Source organism: Notamacropus eugenii, chromosome 5, assembly GCF_028372415.1.
Source record: "Notamacropus eugenii isolate mMacEug1 chromosome 5, mMacEug1.pri_v2, whole genome shotgun sequence".
In the NCBI taxonomy this organism is placed as follows: domain Eukaryota; kingdom Metazoa; phylum Chordata; class Mammalia; order Diprotodontia; family Macropodidae; genus Notamacropus; species Notamacropus eugenii.
In genome coordinates, this window is record NC_092876.1 from 433869467 (window position 1) to 433891871 (window position 22405).

The window sequence follows — 22405 nt, forward strand, 5'->3', positions numbered from 1 at the left end:
GGCTCGGTAAGGCCGCCTCGCAGGCCTAGAGCAGCGCGGAGACGGGGCCGCTGGGCGGGACCGCTGCCCTTCCATCTCCTGCCTCCGAGCCTTTGTCCCTGGGGAAGGGCCGAGACGACGGATGTGTTCGTGAGCCGAGGTAAACTTAAAGCAAAAGACCGTTCTTTCTAAAGAAACCCTCCGAGCACCGCGATCGCCGGAGGGGCCCGGGCCGGGGCTGGGCGCGTCCGACCTCCGGGGGGAGGGGAAGGAGGGGCCGACTCGGCGGCGATGGCTCCTCCCCCCTCCTCCCCACCCGGACGCGCATGCGCACAGCCCCGCGGCGCCACGCCCACGACGCCGCCGGGGCTTCCGCGCGGATGGTGCTCTCGGAGCTGGCCTCGCGTCTCAACAGCGCGGAGTACAAGAACTGGGTGAAGGCGGGGCACTGCCTGCTGCTGCTGCGGGCATGCCTGCAGGGCTTCGTGCGCGCCGAGGTGGAAGCCTTCCACCAGCGCATCCTGGCCGGGGCCCCCAGCCTGGGCCCCCGACCCTCCTGCGGCGGAGGTGTGCGCTGCACCCCCCGCGCTCGGCAGGTGAGAAAGGCGCCGGCGCCCGGCCCGGCCCGGCCCCTCCAGGCCCCGCCCCGCCCTCCAGGCCCCGCCCCTCCCCGGCCCCTGCAGGCCCCGCCCCTGCAGGCCCCGCCCCTCCCCTCTCGGCCCGGCCCCGCCCCTCCAGGCCCCGCCCCTCCCCGGGTCCTCCAGGCCCCGCCCCCTCTCGTTGGCACCCTTTGTCCCTGGCACTTCCCCTGGGGCCTCTGGGCCTCCGAGCGGACGGAGGTGACAGAGCTGGCCAGAGCAGGTGAGGGGCTGCCACCAGCGAGCGAGCTGGAGAGGATCCCGAGCCCCTCCTTGTGGGTACCCCCCCACCCCCCTGGTTGCCTCTTCCCCGCTCCCACGGACTGTGATACCCCCTTCACCCCAGCCTCCCCTCTCCAGCTCGCCTCTTGCACATCTGTCCCGCAGACACCCTAAGACTCAACGTGTTGTGCGCTGCGCTCGCTCTGCACCCTCCTCCCCAGCCCCCCTTTCCTGTCACCGTGGAGGGCTCCACCACCCTCCCTAGGGGTCCCCCTTGGATCCCCTCGCCTCGGAGCGCATCGGTAAAGTGCAGCGTCTCCCTGCCCCCTCCTCTCTGACATTCAGAGCCCCCTCCTGCCTCCCCAGCCTTCCCACGTGCTCCGCCACACAGCGCGCTCTGCTATCCAGTGACACGGGACGCTCCATCTCCAGGCTTGGGGCATTTTCCCCTTCCTCCTCATCGCTGTTCCCCTTCATGCTAGTCCCATACCTGCCGTGTAGTGTAAGATGCTTGTCTACTGACATACCTTATAAAGAATCCCCAGTCCTGTGCTCGTTCATCTTCCTTCCTGCTTGTCAGCTGAGGTAGGTGGCCAGTGCGGGCGTGGGGAACCTGTGGTCTTGAGGCCACAAGTAGCCTTTTAGGTCCTGGGGTGCCGCCTTTGACTGACTCCAAGTTATAAACAAATCCTTTTATTAAGGGGATTCGTTCTGTGAAGTTTGGATTCAGTCAGAGGGCTGAACTAGAGGATCCAGAGGATTACATGTGGTCTGGAGGCTGCAGGTTCCCCACTCCTGGGTCAGTGATACTCCCCCCTGTCCCCATGGATGAGACGTTTGGGGATTAGTCCTGTGGACTACCTAGCCCACCATTATGTACATGAACTTTTTGTCAGGGACTGCTCACGTGGGACTTTTTTAATGAATTGAGTGTCAGGTGCTAGCAGCCAGTTTTCCCCCAGCAGACTGGTTTTTCAGCTGTTTACTACACTAATGCTTATGTGGTAAAAACAACACTGGATTTCCAGTCAGAGGACCTGGGTCCAAATCTGAGCTCTGGCCTTTCCTAGCTGTGTGAGCAAGTGACAACCTCTGGGCTTCCTTTTCTTAATCTCTAAAACAAGGAGGTTCAACCAAATGCCTTCTAAGGTCCCTTCCAGCTATAACTATGATCTTCCAGAACCACACTGAAAGTGAAAGCAAAGACTTGCCAAGTCTACAAGCATTTATTAGGTCCCCACCACACACTGGCCACTCTGCCATTTTCCTTCCTCTCTTTTATGCCTTTTAGTTTCAGCCTCAATGTCAGTTGTGTGCAGAATGGAAAAAGGAGATTTTGAAACATCACACCAACAGAAATGGAGACATCTACTGGGGAAATTGCAAGCCTGAGCGCTGGCCTTTTGATCCCTGGGAACTGGCAAAGGTAATTTCTTATCTAACACTTTTGTCATGGGGACCTGTGTTAAACTAGCATCAGAGAGCCCAAGGTGTGACCCAGATATGGCTGTGGGAGCCCAGAGCTGGAGTATAGGTAGGATTCCACTCAATTCAGTCAGTTAGTCAATAAGCATTTATTAAGCATCTACTGTGTGCCAGGAACTGTGTTCAACAAGCCTTTGTTAAGCCTCTTTATTTTGTACCAGGCACTGGGCTAGGAAGCTGGGAATATGAAGATAGAAACAAGACAGTCCCCAGCCTCAAGGAACTGATGTTTGGCTCTGGGGATAAAAAAAGTAACTAAGGTGATACATGAGAGTTGGATAGTAGATGGAGAAAGAGAGAGAGATGAGTGGGTAGATACATACATGATAAATACAAAGTAAAGGAAAGAGTGGCAGACAGGCATTAGCATCTGAGGTAGTAAGGGAAGGACCTTGAACTGAGCTGTGAAAGGAGTTTAGTGTTTCAAGAAGCACCAGTGAAGATCGGAGCACTCCAGGTGTGGGGGAGAAATCATGAAAAGGTACCTAAGGAGAGATGGGATGTTGTGTGCTGGGCTGATGGGCCACTCTAGCTGAAATGAAAAAATGTCATTATCCTGGAAGACAGGCCGGAACTAGATCATGAGGGGCTTTAAAATGCCAAAGGGGGTTGCATTTTGTCCTAGAAGGCATAGGGAACAGCTAGATTCTTCTGAGGAGGGATGTGATCTGGACTTTAGGAACATCAGTCTAGCATCCGTGCAGAGGATGCATTAGGGAGGACAGAGGTGAGCCAAGAAGAGGAGGAGGTTCCTGCAAGTAGTCTAGGTGACAAGTAATTAGGGCCTGAATTTTGGTGGTTATAGTGTGTTCAGAGGAAGGGGGATGGGTGAATGGATGCAAGAAATGTTGCAAAGGCTGCATTTTGGCAGCTGATTAGATTTAGTGAAAAGAGTGACTTAGATGACTCTGAGGTTGCAAACTTGGGTGGCCAGAAGAGCAGTGATGCCCTTTACAAACAAGTTAAGAGTTTAGGGGGACAGAGATTGGGTTTGGTTTGGGGTCTCTTATGTAGATCTGGTAGTCATATGCTGATTGAACTTATGATGCATAAAGAAAGAAGATCTAGAACCAAGCCTTGAGGATCAGCCACCCAGGAGATCGATGACGATTTTGCAAAGGTCACTGGGAAGAATCCATCAGAGAGGTAGAAGTGTTGTTGTTTGTCATTACAACTTAGAAAATGAATTGATAATGAACCACTTATTATGTGCTAGGCACTGTGCTGAACTCTGGGGATGCACATAAAAGCAAACAAGACAGTCTCTCTCCTCAAGGAACTTACGTTCTAGTAGAAGAAGATGTGGGACCAGGGAGAAGTGTTTAGAACAGGAGAAGCCCTAGAGAATGGTGACTGGAGTCCTAGGACAATTAGCTGACACTTCCTTTCCAGAGATGGTGGTGTTGATTTGATTTCTGTTCTTGGGGCTAGAATTGGAATGGAATGAAGGAGGAGATGGTAGAGAAGTGGTATTGATGGGTCTGGGTCTGGGCAAGAGAAAGTGAATGTTCACAAATCAGAAACCTGTGACTGAAGAGGTGGGAACCTATGTTCCAGTTTGAAAGATTGTGTTTGTCCTTCGTTGCCAGAGAAGACCATGCCATCAGAGAAATGATGACATGACTTGCACTTGACTTTGTTTTGAGTGAGGGAGGGCTGTGCAGGTCACCAGCCTCACTTCTCCAGAGCCATCTGAATCCAGTGAGCAGATATTCATCAGGATGACTGGAGATGACCCAGGATGCACTGGGAGACCTTGGACCCTTAAGGCCAAGGTCTTTGCAGGTATTCACTTAGGGTGAGGTAACACCAGTTCATTGAATAGATCTGTTTAAGAAGGAGCCAGGGCGTGGCCCCTTTAATGGAGGCCAAGAAAAAGAAAGGCATCAGGCTGGGAGGGAAACAGCAACAATTACTATTGATAATCACTCTAAAGCCAGGAGGGTCCAGAAGAGCCCTTAGGTGTCCCATCTTCAGAGTGCAGTAGGTTTAAAGTTTTGGTCAAGGAAAAGATGGAAAGGGAAGGGAAGGGAAGGGAAAGGAAGAGGGAAAGAGGAAAGGGGAAGGAACTTGCCAGTAAAACCCAATCAACTGGGCATCTTTTGGCCATCCACATTTACCTAATGCTCAAGTATCATGCCATGGAAAAAGCTGGGAAGATGGCCTAGGCAGGAGAAAATGACCAGAGGAATGGATGGTCACCAGCATCAGGGGCTGCAGAGAGGTCAAGAAGGTTGAGTGTTACCATGACATTACTGAGAATAGGTCTTTGAATTTAATAAGGTGTCTTTGGTGATCAGTTGAATGGCAGAACAGTAAACCAGATTGCAAGCGGCTGAAAACTGAGTGGAGGTAAAGGAGGGATGTACTATCTCTCATACAGCCCCCTGTCATCTCATACCTAGACTTTTGCAGCCACATGCTGGTTGGTGTCCTTGCCTCAAGGTTTTCCCTGCTCCAGTCAGTCCATCCCTCACCTGTCAAATTGATCTTCCTAAAGCTCAGATCTTACCATGTCTACCCCCATTCAATAAATTCCAGTGACTCCTTATCACCTCCAGGATCAAATATAAAATTCTAAAGAATTGTATTAAAAAAAATTCATTCAGGGGCAGCTAAGTGGCCCTGGACTCAGGAGGGGATATGAGTTCAAATCCAGCTTCATACACTTGACACTTACTAGTTGTGTGACCTTGGGCAAGTCACTTAACTTCAATTGCCTTGCCTCCCCCCCCCAAAAAAAAATTCATTCAAAACCTTTCACAACTTGACTTATTCCTACCTCAACAGACTTCTTACACCTTACTCCCTTCCTCCTCTCCTCCCTCCCCCCATGTACTCTGCAATCTAGGGATGTTATTATTTGCACAAGCCTCTCCCATCTCTAGAATCTGAGCATTTTCAGTAGCTGTTTGTTCTCCAGGCCTGAGATATTGTTCCTCCTCATCTCTAGCTCCAGATTTCCCTGGTTTCCTTTAAAATCCCATCTTCCACAAGAAGGCTTTCCCCTGCTTACTGGTGCCTGCTTTCCACTGGTTATCTCTAATTTATCCTACACATATATTGTTTTTTTACAGTTGTTTTCATGTTGTCTCCCCCTTTACATTTCAAACTCCTTGAGAGCAGGGACTGTCTTTTGGGTTTTTTTGAGTCCCCAGCATTTAGCATGGTTCCTGACACACAGTAGGTATTCAATAAATGCTTACTGATTGACTGAGTGAATAGCTTTGGTCACCAGAATATTCTGGAAGTCTGTGCATTAGAAATTAAAGTCAGTTTTCCTCCAGGGTTACATCAGGATCCCTCTCCTCTCCTGAAATCTGGAGACCCCTCAGGGCACTGACTGAGAATGGCACAGAGCTAGGAACAACCAATATGAACCTCAGAGTTTTGAGGCTGTGACAAATGGAAAGAACCCCAGGACTGAGAAGGTGATGTGGGTTCTCTCTTACATCTCCAGATGAGCAGGGACTTTAACAGCACCCTGAGTTATTCCACTGACCCAAGAAGGAACTTCTGATGTGTTTTATAGAGGCAGGTGGGGAAGAAATAAAGAACAGAAGGTAGGGTAAGGGGCCTCCAGAAAATGCTCCACAAATAAAACCTGTTTAGGTCAAGTCTGATTGGCCAGTGCTAATCATTTCTGGAGAGCAGGAACATGAAATTTACCCTGAGGATTGATTTGGCAGCCCTAAGGAGATGGAGACTAATTTAGACCTGACCAACTTTATACTCCATGTGGCCTTGTAAAGTAATGGTGTTTTTGTAATAGCAAAAAACTAGAAATGAAAAGAGGTGGTACCCATTGATTAGGGAATGGATAAATTGTGGTTTGGGAATGTGTTTCGGTTGGACCTATGTACAAGGGGCCAAGTACCTTCCAGCTCTAAAATGATGTGATTTTGTGAAGGTGATGGACTATTACTGCATCATAGTAATAACAGACACAAGGAATTCAGGGAAACGTGGGAAGGTTTGTATGAAGTGATTGAGACTGAAATAAACGGCACAAAGAGAGTTATTTGGTGGCCATATATTATAATATATATTATTATATCTTATATATATATTATAATCACAAAAAATGGAGAAAAACACAAAAAGACATCATTCTTCAGATCCGTGTGCTTGCATCGGTCTTGGTTGATGAGGACTGAAGCACGCCTGCAGTCTTTCAACTGAAAGGTGGTAGGCTCTAGGAACAGAAAGAGGCATTGCCATTAGACATGGCGAGCATTTCAGCTTGTTTTTCTTAACTATGCCTCTTCGTTATGAGGGAGGGGTTATTAAGTAACAATGTCAACTCATGTGGAAACCATCCCTTGCCTTTGATTTTCCAGGTCTCTTATGGTGGGACTCCAGTGTCAACCACCAGTGCAGATAACAACCCTCACCATTTATCCTGTGTCGGGGTGGTGCTAGATGACTCCTGAGGTCCTTTCTAGCTCTCTGCCATCCTCTGTTCCTCTTCTAAATTCTTCACAGGCCATTCAGCCTATAGATCTTTAGGGAGCGGGCAGACTGTCCAGCCTTCACTCTTATCATGTGAGCAGCGCAACTCCTTTCCTGGTCACATGTCTCTCTGGTCTTTATGCTGCTTATCATGTTCACTTCTTAATTGGTAATAGACTGCAGCCTTCTCAGACCCATCTGCCTGTCCAGTGACATTATTCTTTGGGTGACCACACCTTGAATTCAGAAACTTCAGAGTCTGTGGCTGTTCCCATGATTTGTATCCACATAGCATCCCTGGGAAAACACTGATGTTAAAAAGATAAGCCTTTGTTTCAAAGAGAAGTTTGGAATCATTAAAAGCACTGTAAGGTTTCCCCAATTTAAGCAAGCCTTCCTTTTTCCTCTTAATCAGTTGTGGGCACAGTTCACTGTCCATCTTTAGTTTTTATCTAGGATACGTTCTGATGTTTGTACAACTGTGTATCACCATCTGGACAACAGACGTTCTTCTCTGGTCTCGTGTGGATAGTGATTACATAGCTCTCTTGCATGGCTCTGTAATGTTCTGGGGCTTGATGCAACGAGCACAATGTCATCAGCTGCTAGGAGCATCAGAGAGATTTTACCATCTAGAGCAGGGGCTCTTTAACTTCTTTTATGTCATGGATCCCTTTGGTAGTCTGGGGAAACCTGGGTACTCCTCAGAAGAGTATTTTGAAATAATTGAAGTGCAAAATTTCCTTTAGAGGTCAGTGAAAATAAAGGTGTGTTGGGTTTTTTTCCCTTCTAACTTCATGGGCCTTCTGAAATCTGTCCATGGAGCCCAGGACAAGGAAGTTAGTTTAAGAACCCCAGTTTGGGAGGGCATGGACCTCTTCCATTTAGATTCAATTACGGACATCTTCCATGGCAATAGCAAATACCTTTGGTACACATACATCTTCTGTCACATGCTTTGCTTCATATTAATAGTCAGAGCACTTTAGAATAAGTAGTTTCTGTTGTAGTACAATGGGAAGAGGGCTAAATGTAGTCATATTTAAGTCCTCATTCTGCCTTTTCCTGTTTTTAACCTCATCTTCCTGAGGGCATTGGGCTAAATAACCTCCGGAGTCTTCCAGGTGTGACTACGATCCTATAATCTATGATTATATTTTAATATCCTAACAGCAATTTTGCATGATTGTGACCAATGCATGGGAGCCACCTTGTTGGAAAAGAGGCTTTGAGGCAGTGTTTTACTCTACCAATTCCAGTGGTTTTTATAGTTAATAAACAGGAAAGAGGATCTTATATGCTATATAGTACTTTTCCGTTATTTGTGTGTTAGTAGAGATGGAGAGTCTGCTGTTGAATGTTGCTTGTGAAAACCTGCCTGTTTGAGGACGGCCTGAGCACGTGAGGGCGTTATTCTATCACAAGACCTTGGTAGAGATGAGCTTGCTGTTGATGCGGTGGTCATCGCCATCTTCATAGTCTCATTTTTCAGTAACTGTGATTTTTCCCATTTGTTATCCTCTCCTCCCTCTCTCAGGTATCTTGAGAATTGATCCCTCAGGTTTTCACCTCTAGCACAGATCCCTCCTGGGTATACATAGTGTAGCCCAGCCACTCTGCCCGCGTTGTTTTATTAGCGCCTTTTCTACTTCCTCCCATGGGAGCCATAAGTTAAAAGTAGACATGATGTAGCTACGCTGCATTATGGAGAAAGATTTTTAGAGAAATAGTGTCTTTGTTCTTCTCTTTCCATTTTTATTGTTAACTGCTTTTCAGATAATCTGGCATGGTCGTGTTTCGTCCATAAACTTGTTTCTCCCTTCACTGTTTTATGAACTGATACTGCACATAATTTTCCACCATCTTCCTCTATAAGATTTTATAAGAGTTTACAGCCTATGCCAGTATTGCCTTTGGCTACCCTTTCTCTTCCCTTGGCAAAGAGATCAAGTATTTGCTGATAAAACAGTTTGCAGGTTCTTTTGGTGTCTTCCTTGTGGTAATTGATTTACATTAAGTTAAACTTCCTTAGGAAAAGCTGATAGTCTGTGAACTCAAATAAAAGGAGAGGATAAGACTTAAATACATAATAAAACATTATTGAATTGGCAAGAAGAAACAAGGGAAAAAATGTAGCAGTCAAGGCTTAGGACCAGTACTATCATGGGCTAGAGAATCTGTGAAATTCATAGATTTTTCCTTTTCCTGTTACATTCAATATGGTTTTAAGGGGGGAAAAAGCTGATTTATGGAGTGAAGGGGAAAGAAGCTAGGCCAGGTTAGAAAGAAAGAAACTATTTTATACTGGATAATAGTGCTTTAAAATTATACATTTTTTAAAAAATTAAATATATGAATACATTTTTTAAATTATATATTAAAGCTTAAACCTGCATAAAATTTTGGGGACACTGCCCTATGTGTATATGTGTATTCATTTAAAAATAAGCACTAAAAACATGCAGTAATCTAAAGGAGATTTTATATACACACATACCTGAACACATTTTGATGCAATGGTTTTTACCATTTTCTTGGTCTCATTTTTTCAGTAACTGTAAGGTGCATGATTTTTTTCCCTAAGGGTTTATTATCCTCTCCTCTTTCAGATAGCTTGGGTATTGACCCATCAGAGTGATGTTAGCTTTAGCATAGACTTCTTCTGTGTGTACCTGGTCTAGCCCAGCTACTCTTCTTGATTTTGTTTTTGTCAGTAGAATATATAGATGCATGTGTGTGTTTACGTATGTATGTATAATCTTTCTTACACTTTTATCTTCCTCTGTGTTACACTGAATCCTGAGCTGTGGTGGGTTGTGTTGTATAGATGTTTCTTTTACTCACCTCCCAGAGACTGTTTGTTTGGGGCACTAGCTGTGTTATAAAGCTTTGTATCTCAAAGAGAAAACTTCCCTACCATTAGTTTGTGAAATGCTAGCACAAGTTACCAGGGAAGTTTATGGAGGATGCTTAAAGACCTTTGAAAACAGGACAAATAATAAGTTTCGCAGGTTAGCCAGTTTTACTTGGGGTAAGAAAAACAGATTGGATAAACAACCTTTCCTTTGAAGTTTCTTTCAAAAAGTTCTATGATTATTTAGAACCCTGCTGCCCAACTTGTACTTAGGATTACCAGAAACCTGATTCAGGCAAATTTATGTTTGTTTTTTAAAGACTAAAAAAACCCTTGATTGTTATCCTTAGGGAAATATAGATGTGATGAATGATATGCAACTTCCTAAAACAAATGAGAATTTTGTGGGCTCTGTGATGTAGGCTTTTATGCCCAGGGGATTGGCAGACAAAAAAGGACCTGAGGAATGTGATACAGTCGCTCTGCTAAGTCTTATCAACTCCTGTGATCACTTCAGGATTGATCGAAAAAAAGTCATAGAGGTAAGAACTTCCAGGTACTTCTAAACACTTAAGTTGTCTAATTTTAAATTTTAAGCCAGCTATGAATGCCAGTGAACTTGTTAGTTTAGTAGTGGCCTTCACTGGAAAATATCAGTATAAATCAAGTGTGGGAAATCTTTTTCCTATTGAGAACCTCTGATTTATAAGGGAAAAAAATCAAGGACTACAAAAATAAAGCAACTTAATTCAGTTTTTGATGAGTTTGGGGGGAGTTCAAAGGTGTTTGTTTTACTTTTAAAGCGATACAAAAATGTGAAATGCTCCACTTTTAAAATCAAGAATAGGTAAAATAAAAGCTGTTCAATAAACAGAACAGATTTTTTAAATCACATCCCCCACACTCCAGCATACGCCCTGTTCCTGCATAGTGACCTATATGCTCTTCCCATAATTTAAAATTGTGTCACTGTTCAACTATAACTTAAAAAAAATTATTATTATTCCTTAACTATGTTGGAGCAAAGAGTATGAGAAAAGGGATAAAATTATTGTTTCAGGTGCATAGAACTGTTGCTGGAAATGGATAGGACGTCAGTAATGGAGAAAAACAGACTTGCTCAACTATATTTTATGTTTTCTGAGCCAGAGAGGATGTTCTTAAACAAGATAGAACACAACTAAAATGGCTAAAAAAGGAGTTGAAATCATTTGAGTTCAGGTCGTTAAATCTAGATGACCTTTGTCCCAGCATCCTTGAAAGGACAGCTGTGACTGCTGAGCTGTCGGTGATCTTCAATAGATCATAAAGAATGAACCAGAAAAGGGAAAATTTCCCAATTTTCTGAAAATTGTAGAGAACTGAGTCTGCAAACTATAGGCCTATGAGCTAGAATTCTATTCATGATTTTATATATATATATATATATATATATATATACACACACACACACACACATATATATACATATACATATGTATATATGTTTAGAATATATTATTTAAACAGTGATTAGTAAACATCTAAAAAAGGTGCTGATCACTATCACTATGGTTTCTTCAAAAAAAAAGGAGGGGACCATGCCCAACTACCCTCATTTACTGACACATTTTTACACTAAATTGGGAGTTTGTAGCTAGCGTTTTCCTAGATTCCAGCAACAACAACTGCCAGGCCTAGAGGCCTGAGGGCTACCCGAGTCTTCTTACCTTACCTCTCGCAGGTCTTCGGCTGGCCAAACCGGATAATCGTATGAGAGAAGAGACCTCCCAGAGTCAAACAAGGGTTAAGCTTTTATTCAGGGTCCTGGTTACAAGTGCAGGGGGAACTCTTCCTTAGGAGGGAGCGAGGAATCTCCCAAGGAGGCAAAGATCTTATAATAAGAGATTGGAAGCAGAAGTGTAAGTGGGGAGAGAGGGGGAGGGAAGAGAGGAGAGAGGGAAAGGGAGGAGAGGCCTTCTGTTGGTCAGGGCCCCTCCCGAGCTAAGAGCGCTTTCAGGCTTTCCTGATCCTAATTAAGCTCTCCAGCCGCATAGTTTGCACCTGAATACCGTGCCTGTTAGATAACAATAGGTGTGCCCAGATCCGGGACAATCTCGAGGGTGGGGAGAGCTCTCTCCCATCACGTTTCTCACGGGAAGAGGCGGAAATACACGAGATTGCTCGGTCTCACTCCTCGATTCCCTGGTGTTTATGGGGGGCCTCGTGAGAACTCTAAGATTTAGAAGTTCCCACCTTTACCCCCCCGAGACTGTCCACATGGAATTGAGCTTCCATCCCCAGCAAACAACAAAATGTCTTGCTCCCCAAATTAGAGTGTGAGCTCCCTGAAGGTAAAGACTCACTTTTTCCATTTGTATCCCCAATACTTGACATGTAGCAAGAACTTGATACATGCATTTTCATTAATTCATATTTGACAGCCTTTCCTGCTAGTTTTCTTTAAAAGATGGAAAAGGGTAAGCTGCCCAGTAATACATTCTGATGGATTTGAAACTGTTTTGAGTAACTGCACACAGAGGGTGTTCATTAATAGGGGATTAGCTTAGAACCAGTTTTTCAACAGGTATGTGTTAAGTGACTGCTATGTGCTAGGCATTGAAAATATAAGTACAAAGAATGAAGGCATCTCTACTCACAAGAAGTTTATATTCTAATATGGGAGAGAACAGGTACAAACAAAAACATACAGTATGAATATAAAGTAGATAAATAAATGCAAGTATATACCAAGCAGTTTATACAAAGTAGTTTGGGAGGCAGGCCCCTAGCATTTGGGGGAACTAGACAGGGTTTCATGCAGAAGACAGTGCTTGAGTTTTGTCTTACAGAGACTGATGTGGGGTTAAGATGGGAGTGCATTCTAGGCATGGAGACAGCAACTACAGAGTACTGGGTGTGAGGAACAGAGAGAAGGCTGCTTTGGTTAAGTCACAGAGGACAAGTCCGGAGTAATATCCAAAGAAGGGGGAAATAAACATGTACGTAGCACCTGCTGTGAGCCAGGCACTGAGCCAAGGCCTTTACAGATATAATCTCATTTGATCCTCACAACAACCTTTCTAGGAAGGTGCTGTCATTATCCTCACTTTACAGTTGAGGAAACGGAGGCAAAAAGAGGTTGTATGACTTGCTAGTAAGTACTGGAGGCCAGATTTGAACTTAGATCTGCCTGACTCCAGGCCCAGCGCTGTATTCACTGAGCAAGCTAGTTGGATTGGAACTAGGTTTAAGATAAACAGGGGAGTCTATATTTTATCATAGGGACAAAAGGGAGCTATTTATATTAAAATGAATAGGAGAGCATAGGCTGTGACAATCTAGTTCAGAGGTGATAAAGACCTGAATTAAAGTTAGTGAAGAAGCTAGATGTAGTGGAGGTAGACATAGCAAGATCGGGTAACTAATTGGATATGGGGACTGAGGGAGAATGAGGAGAGTAGGGAGGTGCCAAGGTTAAGAATCTGGGATACTGGAACAATGGTGGTAGCCTTCGAATGAAATGGGTTACCTTGTAAGAGGGGAAGGTTTGGGAGTCAAGAGGATGAGTTCAGCTTTGTACATGTTGCATTTCAAATGTCTTAGTAACTGACAATTTGAAATGTACAATAAGATAATTGGTAATGCAGAACTGATGCTCACGGGAAAGGTGCTAGATATACAGATCTCTGAGTAATCTGCATAGACATGGTAATTAAACCCATGAGAGCTGATGAGGTTGCCAAGAGAGTAAGAACATCTTATGTGATGATCCCAAGGATCTGTCTTTAGCCCTGTACTGCACTCCTTTTTATCAGTAACTTAGAAGGGAAAGATGGGAGGTCTGTCAGTTTTGCTGATGACAGAAAAGAAAAAGCTAACATACTGAATGACAACCATGGAAAACAGACTTTTTAAAGCTAATAGACCAAATCTAACAAAATTAAATTTAATACTAATAAAGTCCCACACCTAGGTTCAAAAAAATTAACTTTACAAATAGCAGATGGGAGAATCTTGGCTAGATAATAACAGTTAACATGAAAAAGACCTGGGGGCTTTGGTGAGCTGAGGCAGGAGTGCAACCAAAAAAACTATTGCAAACTTTAAACTACTTTAAGAGAAGCAAAGGATCCAGAGTAAGGGAGGTGATGGTCCTGCTCTGTTTTACCCTGCTCAGATCACATCAGGAGTATTTCAGGTCTGGATGTCACATTTTCAGAGGGTCATTGATAAGCTGGAAAGTATGCAGAAAGAAGATTGTGAGGGACCTCATGTTCATGCCTTATGAAAATCAATTGGAGGAACTGGGGAAGAGAAGGTCTCAGGTAACATGATAGAGAACTTAGGTGTAGAAATTGAGTTAGGCTTGTTCTGGGTGGTGTCATGAGCGGAGCTCAGAACAGGTGATGAAACTCAAAGGAGTGTAAGGAAGAACTTCCTGACAACTGGAACTACTAAGGAATGAAGAGTACTGATTTGAGAGGGAGTGCATCCCCCAGCATGTTGAGGATGTTGTAGAGGCATCTCCAGTGGACTGTGGTCTTTAAGGACATATACAAACTTGAAGATTCTGTGATTCTTATTTTTAGGTGATTAAGTGTCGTAATGAAATCATGCATTCTTCAGAAATGAAAGTCTCTTCTACATGGCTGCAAGATTTTCAGAAGAAGATTCAAAGTTTTTTGAATGAATTCAGGAATATCCCAGAGATTACAGCCACAAGTGCCAGGGTAGAACAGGTAAAACTTCTGGTGACTATTTGATACATGGGACAAAGAAGAAAATTTTGCAAACGTCTGGCATTTGGATCTTATAGAGTTTAACCCAATTTTATAATTTTGATACAAAAAAAGAGAGTGCTTCCAGATAGGTTCATATATGACCTGAAATCCTTCTGTACTTAGATGCTTTTTTTGCTACTGTCAAAATATCAACACATCCCCAATTAACAGCTTTTAATCATAATCCTTATGGAATGATTTTAAAAGGCTATGTTTTGAATATGAATGAATTAATATGTTTCTTTTATGCAACCAAATAGCTACTGACATCTGATTGGGCTGTCCATATCCCTGGGGATGATCAGTTGGATGGGCCTGAAAGTGAAACCAGGATTCACCTCAGTGAAAGTGAAATCAATGAAATAGAAATGGAATTATTGAGGGAAAAACTTCAAGAGAATTATCTTCAAGCAGAAGAGCAAGCAGTATCACCTGAAGAGGTAAAAAACACCTACCGTGTGTAAAAACTCTTTTAGAAAATACATTAGGAGAAATTAGTAGTCCAGAGCATGCTTATAATGAACACTTTCTATTCTGGTTTATGAACCAAGTAACTACTGGAAATGAATATTTCATAAATACAGATTAATATGTCTTATAAAAAGTATGAATTCTAAAGTGTAAGTCAGTCAGTCAGTAAACGTTTATTAAGTCCTGACACTGTGGCTGCGTGTTGGGTATACAAAAAAAGGTGAAAGACGATACCTGTCCTCAAGGAACTCAAGGGAGACAACAAGCAAATAAATATGTACAAAAACGCTATGATATTTCACCGTATAATCATTGCAGATTTTATGCCCTTTCTTTCTGCAAAAAAGTGGGTGCAACCATTATTTGAAGCTTTAAAAACATTGTGTGGCAATGTTATTTAAAAATCATTTATTACTAAACTGTCTTTGTTGTGAGATTAGGATGCCCAGAATACTCATGAATATACATTAAAATTGAATACTGACAATATGAGTGTGCTGAGAATTGTGGGCTCACGGCTCATGATGTACAACAAATGCATATGCATACGCCACCGGTGACACATTGCTGCTGTGTTTCTCATTTAAGTGGCATGACAGACAGAATTATACTACGCAATGATTACATGGTGTAAGGTTGTAAAGCAGTTTTTGGATTAGGGAAACACCCCCCCCCCCAAAAACAGGATGCAATGATTATGTGGTAAATACAACACACACACACACACACACATACACACACAGAATAAATGGGAAATAAATGAAAGAAGGCATTAGAATTAAGAGTGGTTGGGAAAGGCTTCCTGTAGAAGATGAGATTTTAGTTGGGACTTTAAGGAAGCTAATTAGCAAAGATAGAAGGAAGAGCAAACCAGGGGTGGGGTAATAGCCTGAGCTAAGTGATGGAGTGTCTTTGGGACAGCCAGGAGTTCGAGGTCATTAGATTGAAGACTACATGTCAGAGTGTAAGGTGTAAGAAGACTGGAAAGGTAGGAGGAGAGAAAGTAGAAGCACCTATGATGCACCTAGATGACCATTTCAAGAAGTTTAGCCACAAAAGGCAAAAGAGACATAGTACAATAGTGGGGATAGAGAGATAAAAGTGAAGGCTTTTTTGGGAAGACTTAGGCACGCTTATAGGCAGTAGGGAAAAAAACCTAGTAAATTTGGAAGGATTGAAAATAGGTGAAAGAGTGAGAATGTCAGAGGGGCCAGTTCGTTGGAGGATATGAAATGAGATGGGATCATTTGAGTAGACAGAGGGTTAGCCTTGGTAGAGCAAGGCTACCCCATCCTGTGAGACAGGAGTGATGGAGGCCTTAGTGGCATAAGGCACCTATATGATGAGGAAGATGGAGTTCACAACAAATATTCTCAGTTGTTTCTGTAAAATATGAGGCAAGGTTCTTGGCTGAGAAGTATAAAAAAATAGCAATAGAAACAACACAGACAGACATCAGAAGTATTATAGGCCTCATTAGACAAGAATCACCAGGAGACCCTGAGTATACTACTTCAATTCACCTGACTCCTTTTCTTCACTTATACTACTGGCAGTATGGGTAGCATTTGCTGCTGGCTTCTGAAAATACAGGGGAGATGATCATTTAGTTGGCAAGATGGTTTTTTCCTATAACTTTTCTATACCAGTAGTCACAGAATAAGAATGCACTAATTCTGTAGCAACTACAGAGCACAAGACAAGGCTGCATTGGGAAGTGTGATTGCCAAGAATGTACACTGTACATTCTGTACACTGCCATAAATAGTACATACATGGAATATTGTGTCCCATTTCTGAATATCACAGTTTAAGAAGAACATGGATAAGCTAAGGAGCATCCAGAGGACAGGAACAGGACAGTGAAGGATTCGTACTAAATGATCAATCACCTGTAAGAATCCAGGGATGGTTAGATTGGAGAAGACTGGTCTGAATTGGAGGGGGGAGGGTAGGATCCAGCAGCCTTCTTTCCATTATATTGGAAGGGCTCTCATATGGCAGAGGAATTAGACTTGTTCTGTTTGTTCCCAGAGGGCAGAACTAGAAGCAGTGCATAGACATTGACAAGAGACATGTTTAGGACTAATGTCAGAAAAGACTTCCTGAAATTCATGCTGTCCAAAAGAGGAGTGAGCTGCCACAAGAGGTGGTGGATTCCCTCTTTGGAAGGCTTCAGGCAGAAGATTGATGACAACTGTCCAGATCTATTCTAGTGGAGATTCCTTATGCATATGGGTTGGACTGGACACCACTGAGGTCCTTCTCAATCCCAAATCCTATGACTCTTTTAATAGGTGTTAAAACTTGATCAAGGGTTCTCATCCTGGGATCCATTTAATTTGGTTTTTAAAAATATTTTCATAATGGTACATCAAGATACTTGGTTTCCTTTGGAGCTTTCTGAATTTTATTTTATGCATTTTAAAGCATTATTATAAACGTTGGTCCCCAGGCTTTAAAAGACCACCAAAGAGTTCTATGACACAGAAATGGTGAAGAACTTCAGCTTTCTCCCCTACCTGTCCCACCATTGCTGGGGGGGGGGGGGGGGGGGGAGGTGTTGCAGGGGTAATTTTATGGATTTTCCAAATATCATGAAACAACAGCAAAAAACTACATTATCATTGAAAAATAAAACACAGCTTTTAAAAAGAAAGCTATTAGTATGGAGAGAGGTCAGCAATCAGAGTTCCCAAGGAAAGGAAAGGGGGTGAGTGTTAATACAGAGCCTGCTATGTGTCCAGCACTATGTCAGGCACTTTTACAGATATCATCTCATTTGATTCTCATAGCAGCCCTGCAGATTAGGTACAATTCAGCTGAGGAAACTGAGGCAGAAATTAAGTGACTTGCCCAGGTTTGTGTACACAGCTAGTTAGTGTCTGAGACCAGATTTGAACATATCACCCTGCTTCCAGGCCCAACACTATCCACTGCATAATCACCTGCCTCCAAGAAATGTGTAAGACAAACACTAGAATAGGTAAGTTAAAATGTGGTGGAGAATCTCCAGAGCAGCAGAGATTCTGAAAATAGAAGATTCATAACTCAAAAATAAAAGAAATACAATAAGCAGACAATTCAACAGAAGAGATACAAAAGACAACTTTGGATTAAACACAAGGAAGAGTTCTTAATACTAATTATGTGTTGTTATGCACTCAGTGACTATTTATCGACAGTAAATATTTAAAATCTTAAACAAAATTCCCTGTTCTTTGGGGTTGAATTGGAGGTCCCTTCCAATCTCAAATTCTGTGATTCTGTCAATGGATATTAGACTTTTAAAGCAGGATTCTTAACCTGGGGTATCTAAACTTGGTTTAAATTTTTTAATAATTATATCAGGATAATTTGTTTCTTTCATGACTGAATTTTATTTGGAAACATTTTATAATATGCTTTATCTTAAGAGTTTTAAAATATTATTTTGAGAAGTGGTCCACAGGCTTTACCAAAGTTCCAGAGGGTTCCATCTCACACACACACACACACACACACACACACACACACACACACACACACACACACACACAACCTCTTAGAATTTTATTATTTTTTAATCACAGATCAGTTTTATCTTTCATCAAGAAGAGGTGAAAGATGCTATTTATCAAATCATCTGTTTTTCGAGCACATCTTTAATTTTGCCTTGCTATTTTAAAGTGACACTTGAGTCAGCATTTATTATCCTTTCGAAGTCCCTTTGTTGCAAAGCCCTGATGACAGTGGTGAAAACTGGTACCTTTTCTCCTAGCAGCAGTGGAATGCTGGTCTGGTTACACCTAGAAAAGTCCATCCGGAGACACTCTCATCTCCACTGCCATTGCCACTATATTTTCTCATTTCTCTCCTGAGGCACCTACATTCAGTTTTCATGCTCATATGACTAGAAGAAAATACCAGTGCCAGAGTACGCAGGGCCCTGCTCCTGAAACACTAGGACAAAACTAGGAGTTTTCCCTTACTATAATTCCATATGTTTGCCATTCATTGTAGTATGGGGTCTAATAACCTTTTCCCCCTTGTATTTAACGATCCAAAGCTATATTATTTTCAATACATATAACAGGAGTGGAATGAGTCGGGCCTGACTTAAAACTGGTCCATTAGGAGATAAGAGTGACATTGGCACTTTAAAATAAATATATAGTGATGCGTGAAGAGAATGTGTGGAGCCTCCTCAAGGATAGCACAGGATACTGTGGTAGCCACAGCTTGCAATCTCCTTTTATTTTCTGTAGTTTGCCTGAGCCTTAACAATACATAAAATTATAAAAGGGGGACTATGTTAAAATATGCAGCATGTGTATTCAAATGATAGATATTTTCAGCAGGAGAGTCAAATGAGATCAGCAGCTGTTCAGGCTGTGTTTGGATCAAGGGACAGCTGCCCAAGGGATGCATTCATTAGAGTGCAGCTGCAGGCTGAGCAGAGCACCACGTTTGGTGAGGTTGGAGCCGTTTCACATGGTCCTTCAACATGTGAAGATGTTCACCCCTCTTTTTATTATTTGGACTTTTTAATAAACTCAGCTAAAATCCTTTTGTAGAAAAAAAAACCCTCAATGCCTTGGTGCTCCCTGCTCCAATTCAAAAGCAGGCAGTCTAAGGTTAAGGAAGTGAATGCTAAAGCTTATCTCCCACCTGGCAGAGAGGGGATGGACTAAAAGTGTAGGATGAGACACGTTCAGGCAGCCAGTGTGTCAGTGTCAACGTGCTTGCCTCTGCTTATTTGTTACAAGGGAGAGCATTTTGGGAGGTTGGGGTAGGAAGGAAATGGGAGGAGGGGGTATGGCGATGTGGTGCTGAGAAAGAAAAGAGCACCAATTAAAAACTTTTTAATGAACAGAAATTTCAGAGGGAAAACATAGCTCTAGAACTAATATGTTGAATTTATTATATGTTATATATAATAATGTATATTATATATTACATACTTTATATTCTAACAAAAAGTTGTATATCAGTAATAGATTGTTTCATATAGTTCTTGTTTTTTATTTTGGGTGGGAAATGACCATGTTTGTTATGTTTATCAGACTTAGAATAGCGAAAAATTAAAATTCAGAAAAAAATGGGGTTGACTCCCCACCAACAAAAAGTAAGGGGAAATGCCTCCTTAGCAGTTGTGTTTGAGGCTTTAAGTAGAAGCCACTACATCTGCATGGCTACAGTAAAGACCGAATGAGATCAAATTTGTAAAATGCTTTGGGAAGTATAAAGCTCTATAGTAATGCTACATATTAATCTACATGGGCAAGTATATTATGTGCAGCTGAGATGATACAATGTATGCCAGGCAGAATGTTCAGGGCAGCTGGGTGATGCAGATGGAGAGAGTGCTGATCCAGGAGGCAGGAAGACTTATCTTCCTGAATTCAAATCTGTCCTCAAACACTTACTGGACAGGTCCACTTGTGACCCTGGAGGCCTCAGTTTCCTCATCTGTAAAATGAGCTGGAAAAGGAAACGGCAAAAACACTCTGGCATCTCTGCTAAGAAAACCCCAGAAGGGGTGATGAAGAGTTGGACACGACTGAAATGACTGGACAATAATGTCATAATAACAGCAGAATATTCAGGGCAAAAGAGGTAATAATAATTCCATGGTACTCAGCACTGGTCTAAAGTTAAGGTATTACATTTGGAGTACTGAGTTCCATACTGACTGTGACATTTTAAGAGCTGTCAAAGGAGACTAGAAAAGAAAGGGGAATTGACACCTTGTTATAAGACATACAGTTGAGATAATTAGAGAGAGAGATGATTACCTGCCACCACAAGATAATTTCCCTCACCCCCACGGTTGGGCTTTAAAATGAAAAGTTTGTGATAATAATTTCCAATGTTAATATTTTGTTTAATTTCACTGTTGCAGATCATTAAAAATGTAGAGGCAATGAAGGTCTTCCTAAGAAACAACAAGGATCTTAGAATTAGTTTTGAAGAAGAAATACAGAAGTTGGAAGATCTTAATCTACAGTATCAAAAAAAGTGTACAAAGGAACCTGGGAAATAGATGATTGAACTGGTGGAGGTTGAAGGTGAGTTTTAATGCACACATTTTAACTAAGAGACAGTTGTCTCTTCTCTAATCTCTTCTTATGGGGGGAATATTTGGGCTTTTTAAGGATTCCAAATGATATTTGGATTTAGGGATTTCACATGATGTGTGCTTCTGCTGGAAGGCGACCTTGTAAGAAAGAACAGGCTATGTTCTTGATTTGCTTCAAGTAATGGTTTCTTAACTAGGAAGAGCAAGTTGATATATAACAAAACCACCATTTTTATGCAGAAACACTATATTATTGTTTTACTTTAAAGAAAATTGGCTGTATTATACACAGTAGATTTAATGGGGGTGGAGATTCTTCCCTAAAAGTGTCATTTAATAAAGATGCTTGTTTCTTAAGTAACTGTAGTAGGAACAACTGACCATTTTATGAAATATTTGTTATTACTCTGTGAAAACAACACATAAAAGTAACCTTTAGTTTTTGCCTGCCCTTTCTTTGAAAAATTAATTTTAAACTCTTGTTCTTTTATTTCAGGAATTTCTTCAGTCAAAATGAAACATGTTATCCAAAGATCATCTTGATTCCAGTCTCATTATTGAGGCAGTAAGGTGGAGCCAGGCCTGGGCTAGGAAGACCTGAGTTCAGATTTGGCCTCAGACACTGACTAGCTGTGTGACTCTGGGAAAGCCACTTACCTTCTGTTTGCTTCAGTTTCCTCAGCTGTAAAATGGGGATAACAGCAGCACCTCCCTTTCAGGACTGTTGTGAAGATCAGATGAGATATCTGTATAATGCTTAGCGCTTACAGTAAAGTGCCATAGAAATGCTTATGTTCCCTTTCCTCCTTCATTACTGGAGACTTTTATTCACGGAGGAAGAACATATGTAATAGCAGATCAAAGTATTCTTTATAGAAATGATGGATTTTTCTTCACTATTCTTTTTCTTCATGATTAAAAGTTTGGGTGCTCTATCTTCTTCACAGACTAAATTTTTTAGAAGTTTATATACTACAGCTTTCTCCTACCCAACAGTTACTATTTTATGAAAAAAAAAGTTAGGCTTTTCTCTGTTCTTAAGGCGAGCTTTATATATGTTAAGTCAGTGGTATGTCCACTGCCACAGCGTTGCTACTTCTCGCTGTCTTGGCCTCAAATTCCTAAAATTAGAATTAATGGTTAGATCTAAAAATGGGTTCATGATTAAAATTCAGTGATGCCATGTGGATGCTGCTCCCAGAACCTTTGCAATTATTACAAAAATCAAGTTAAATTGCTTAGTTGGCAGTAGTAAGCCCAGCTAGTGAAAACAGACATAGAGCTAGGGAGATCAAAGGGGAGGAAAGTGCTATATGACTACAAAAACAGAGCAAAGTACCAAACTAGGCAAAGGGAGGGTGCTCACGAGATCCACGTAAGAGGCAATACAATTTTGAGGAAGCTAAGAGTTAAATTCTCAAAATATCTAAAAAGCTGGAAGATACCAAATACTTGGGGAAAGTCTCAGACCTTATTGTAA

The 22405-nt window shown here is 42.2% G+C and overlaps 1 protein-coding gene across 2 annotated transcripts; it reads left to right on the forward strand.

Moving 5' to 3' along the window:
* Positions 1 to 304: 304 nt before the first annotated feature.
* Positions 305 to 21860, forward strand: C5HXorf38 (chromosome 5 CXorf38 homolog). Of its 2 annotated transcripts, none has more exons than XM_072615152.1 (7): positions 305 to 575; positions 2131 to 2265; positions 10053 to 10172; positions 14202 to 14351; positions 14654 to 14833; positions 20749 to 20914; positions 21422 to 21860. In XM_072615152.1, the coding sequence occupies exons 1-6, from the start codon at positions 306 to 308 to the stop codon at positions 20887 to 20889; spliced, it is 996 nt and encodes a 331-aa protein (XP_072471253.1). In that variant the 5' UTR covers position 305; the 3' UTR covers positions 20890 to 20914; positions 21422 to 21860. The 2 variants fall into 2 exon arrangements, with proteins under 2 accessions (XP_072471253.1, XP_072471252.1); XM_072615151.1 differs by lacking the exon at positions 305 to 575 and adding an exon at positions 764 to 840.
* Positions 21861 to 22405: the final 545 nt, after the last annotated feature.

Coding starts and splice junctions, on each gene's coding strand:
- C5HXorf38 (XM_072615152.1), top strand. CDS start 306: ATGCGCACAGCCCCGCGGCGCCACGCCCACGACGCCGCCGGGGCTTCC. Junction 576..2,130: donor GCACCCCCCGCGCTCGGCAG/GTGAGAAAGGCG, acceptor TATGCCTTTTAG/TTTCAGCCTCAATGTCAGTT. Junction 14,834..20,748: donor AAGCAGTATCACCTGAAGAG/GTAAAAAACACC, acceptor TCACTGTTGCAG/ATCATTAAAAATGTAGAGGC.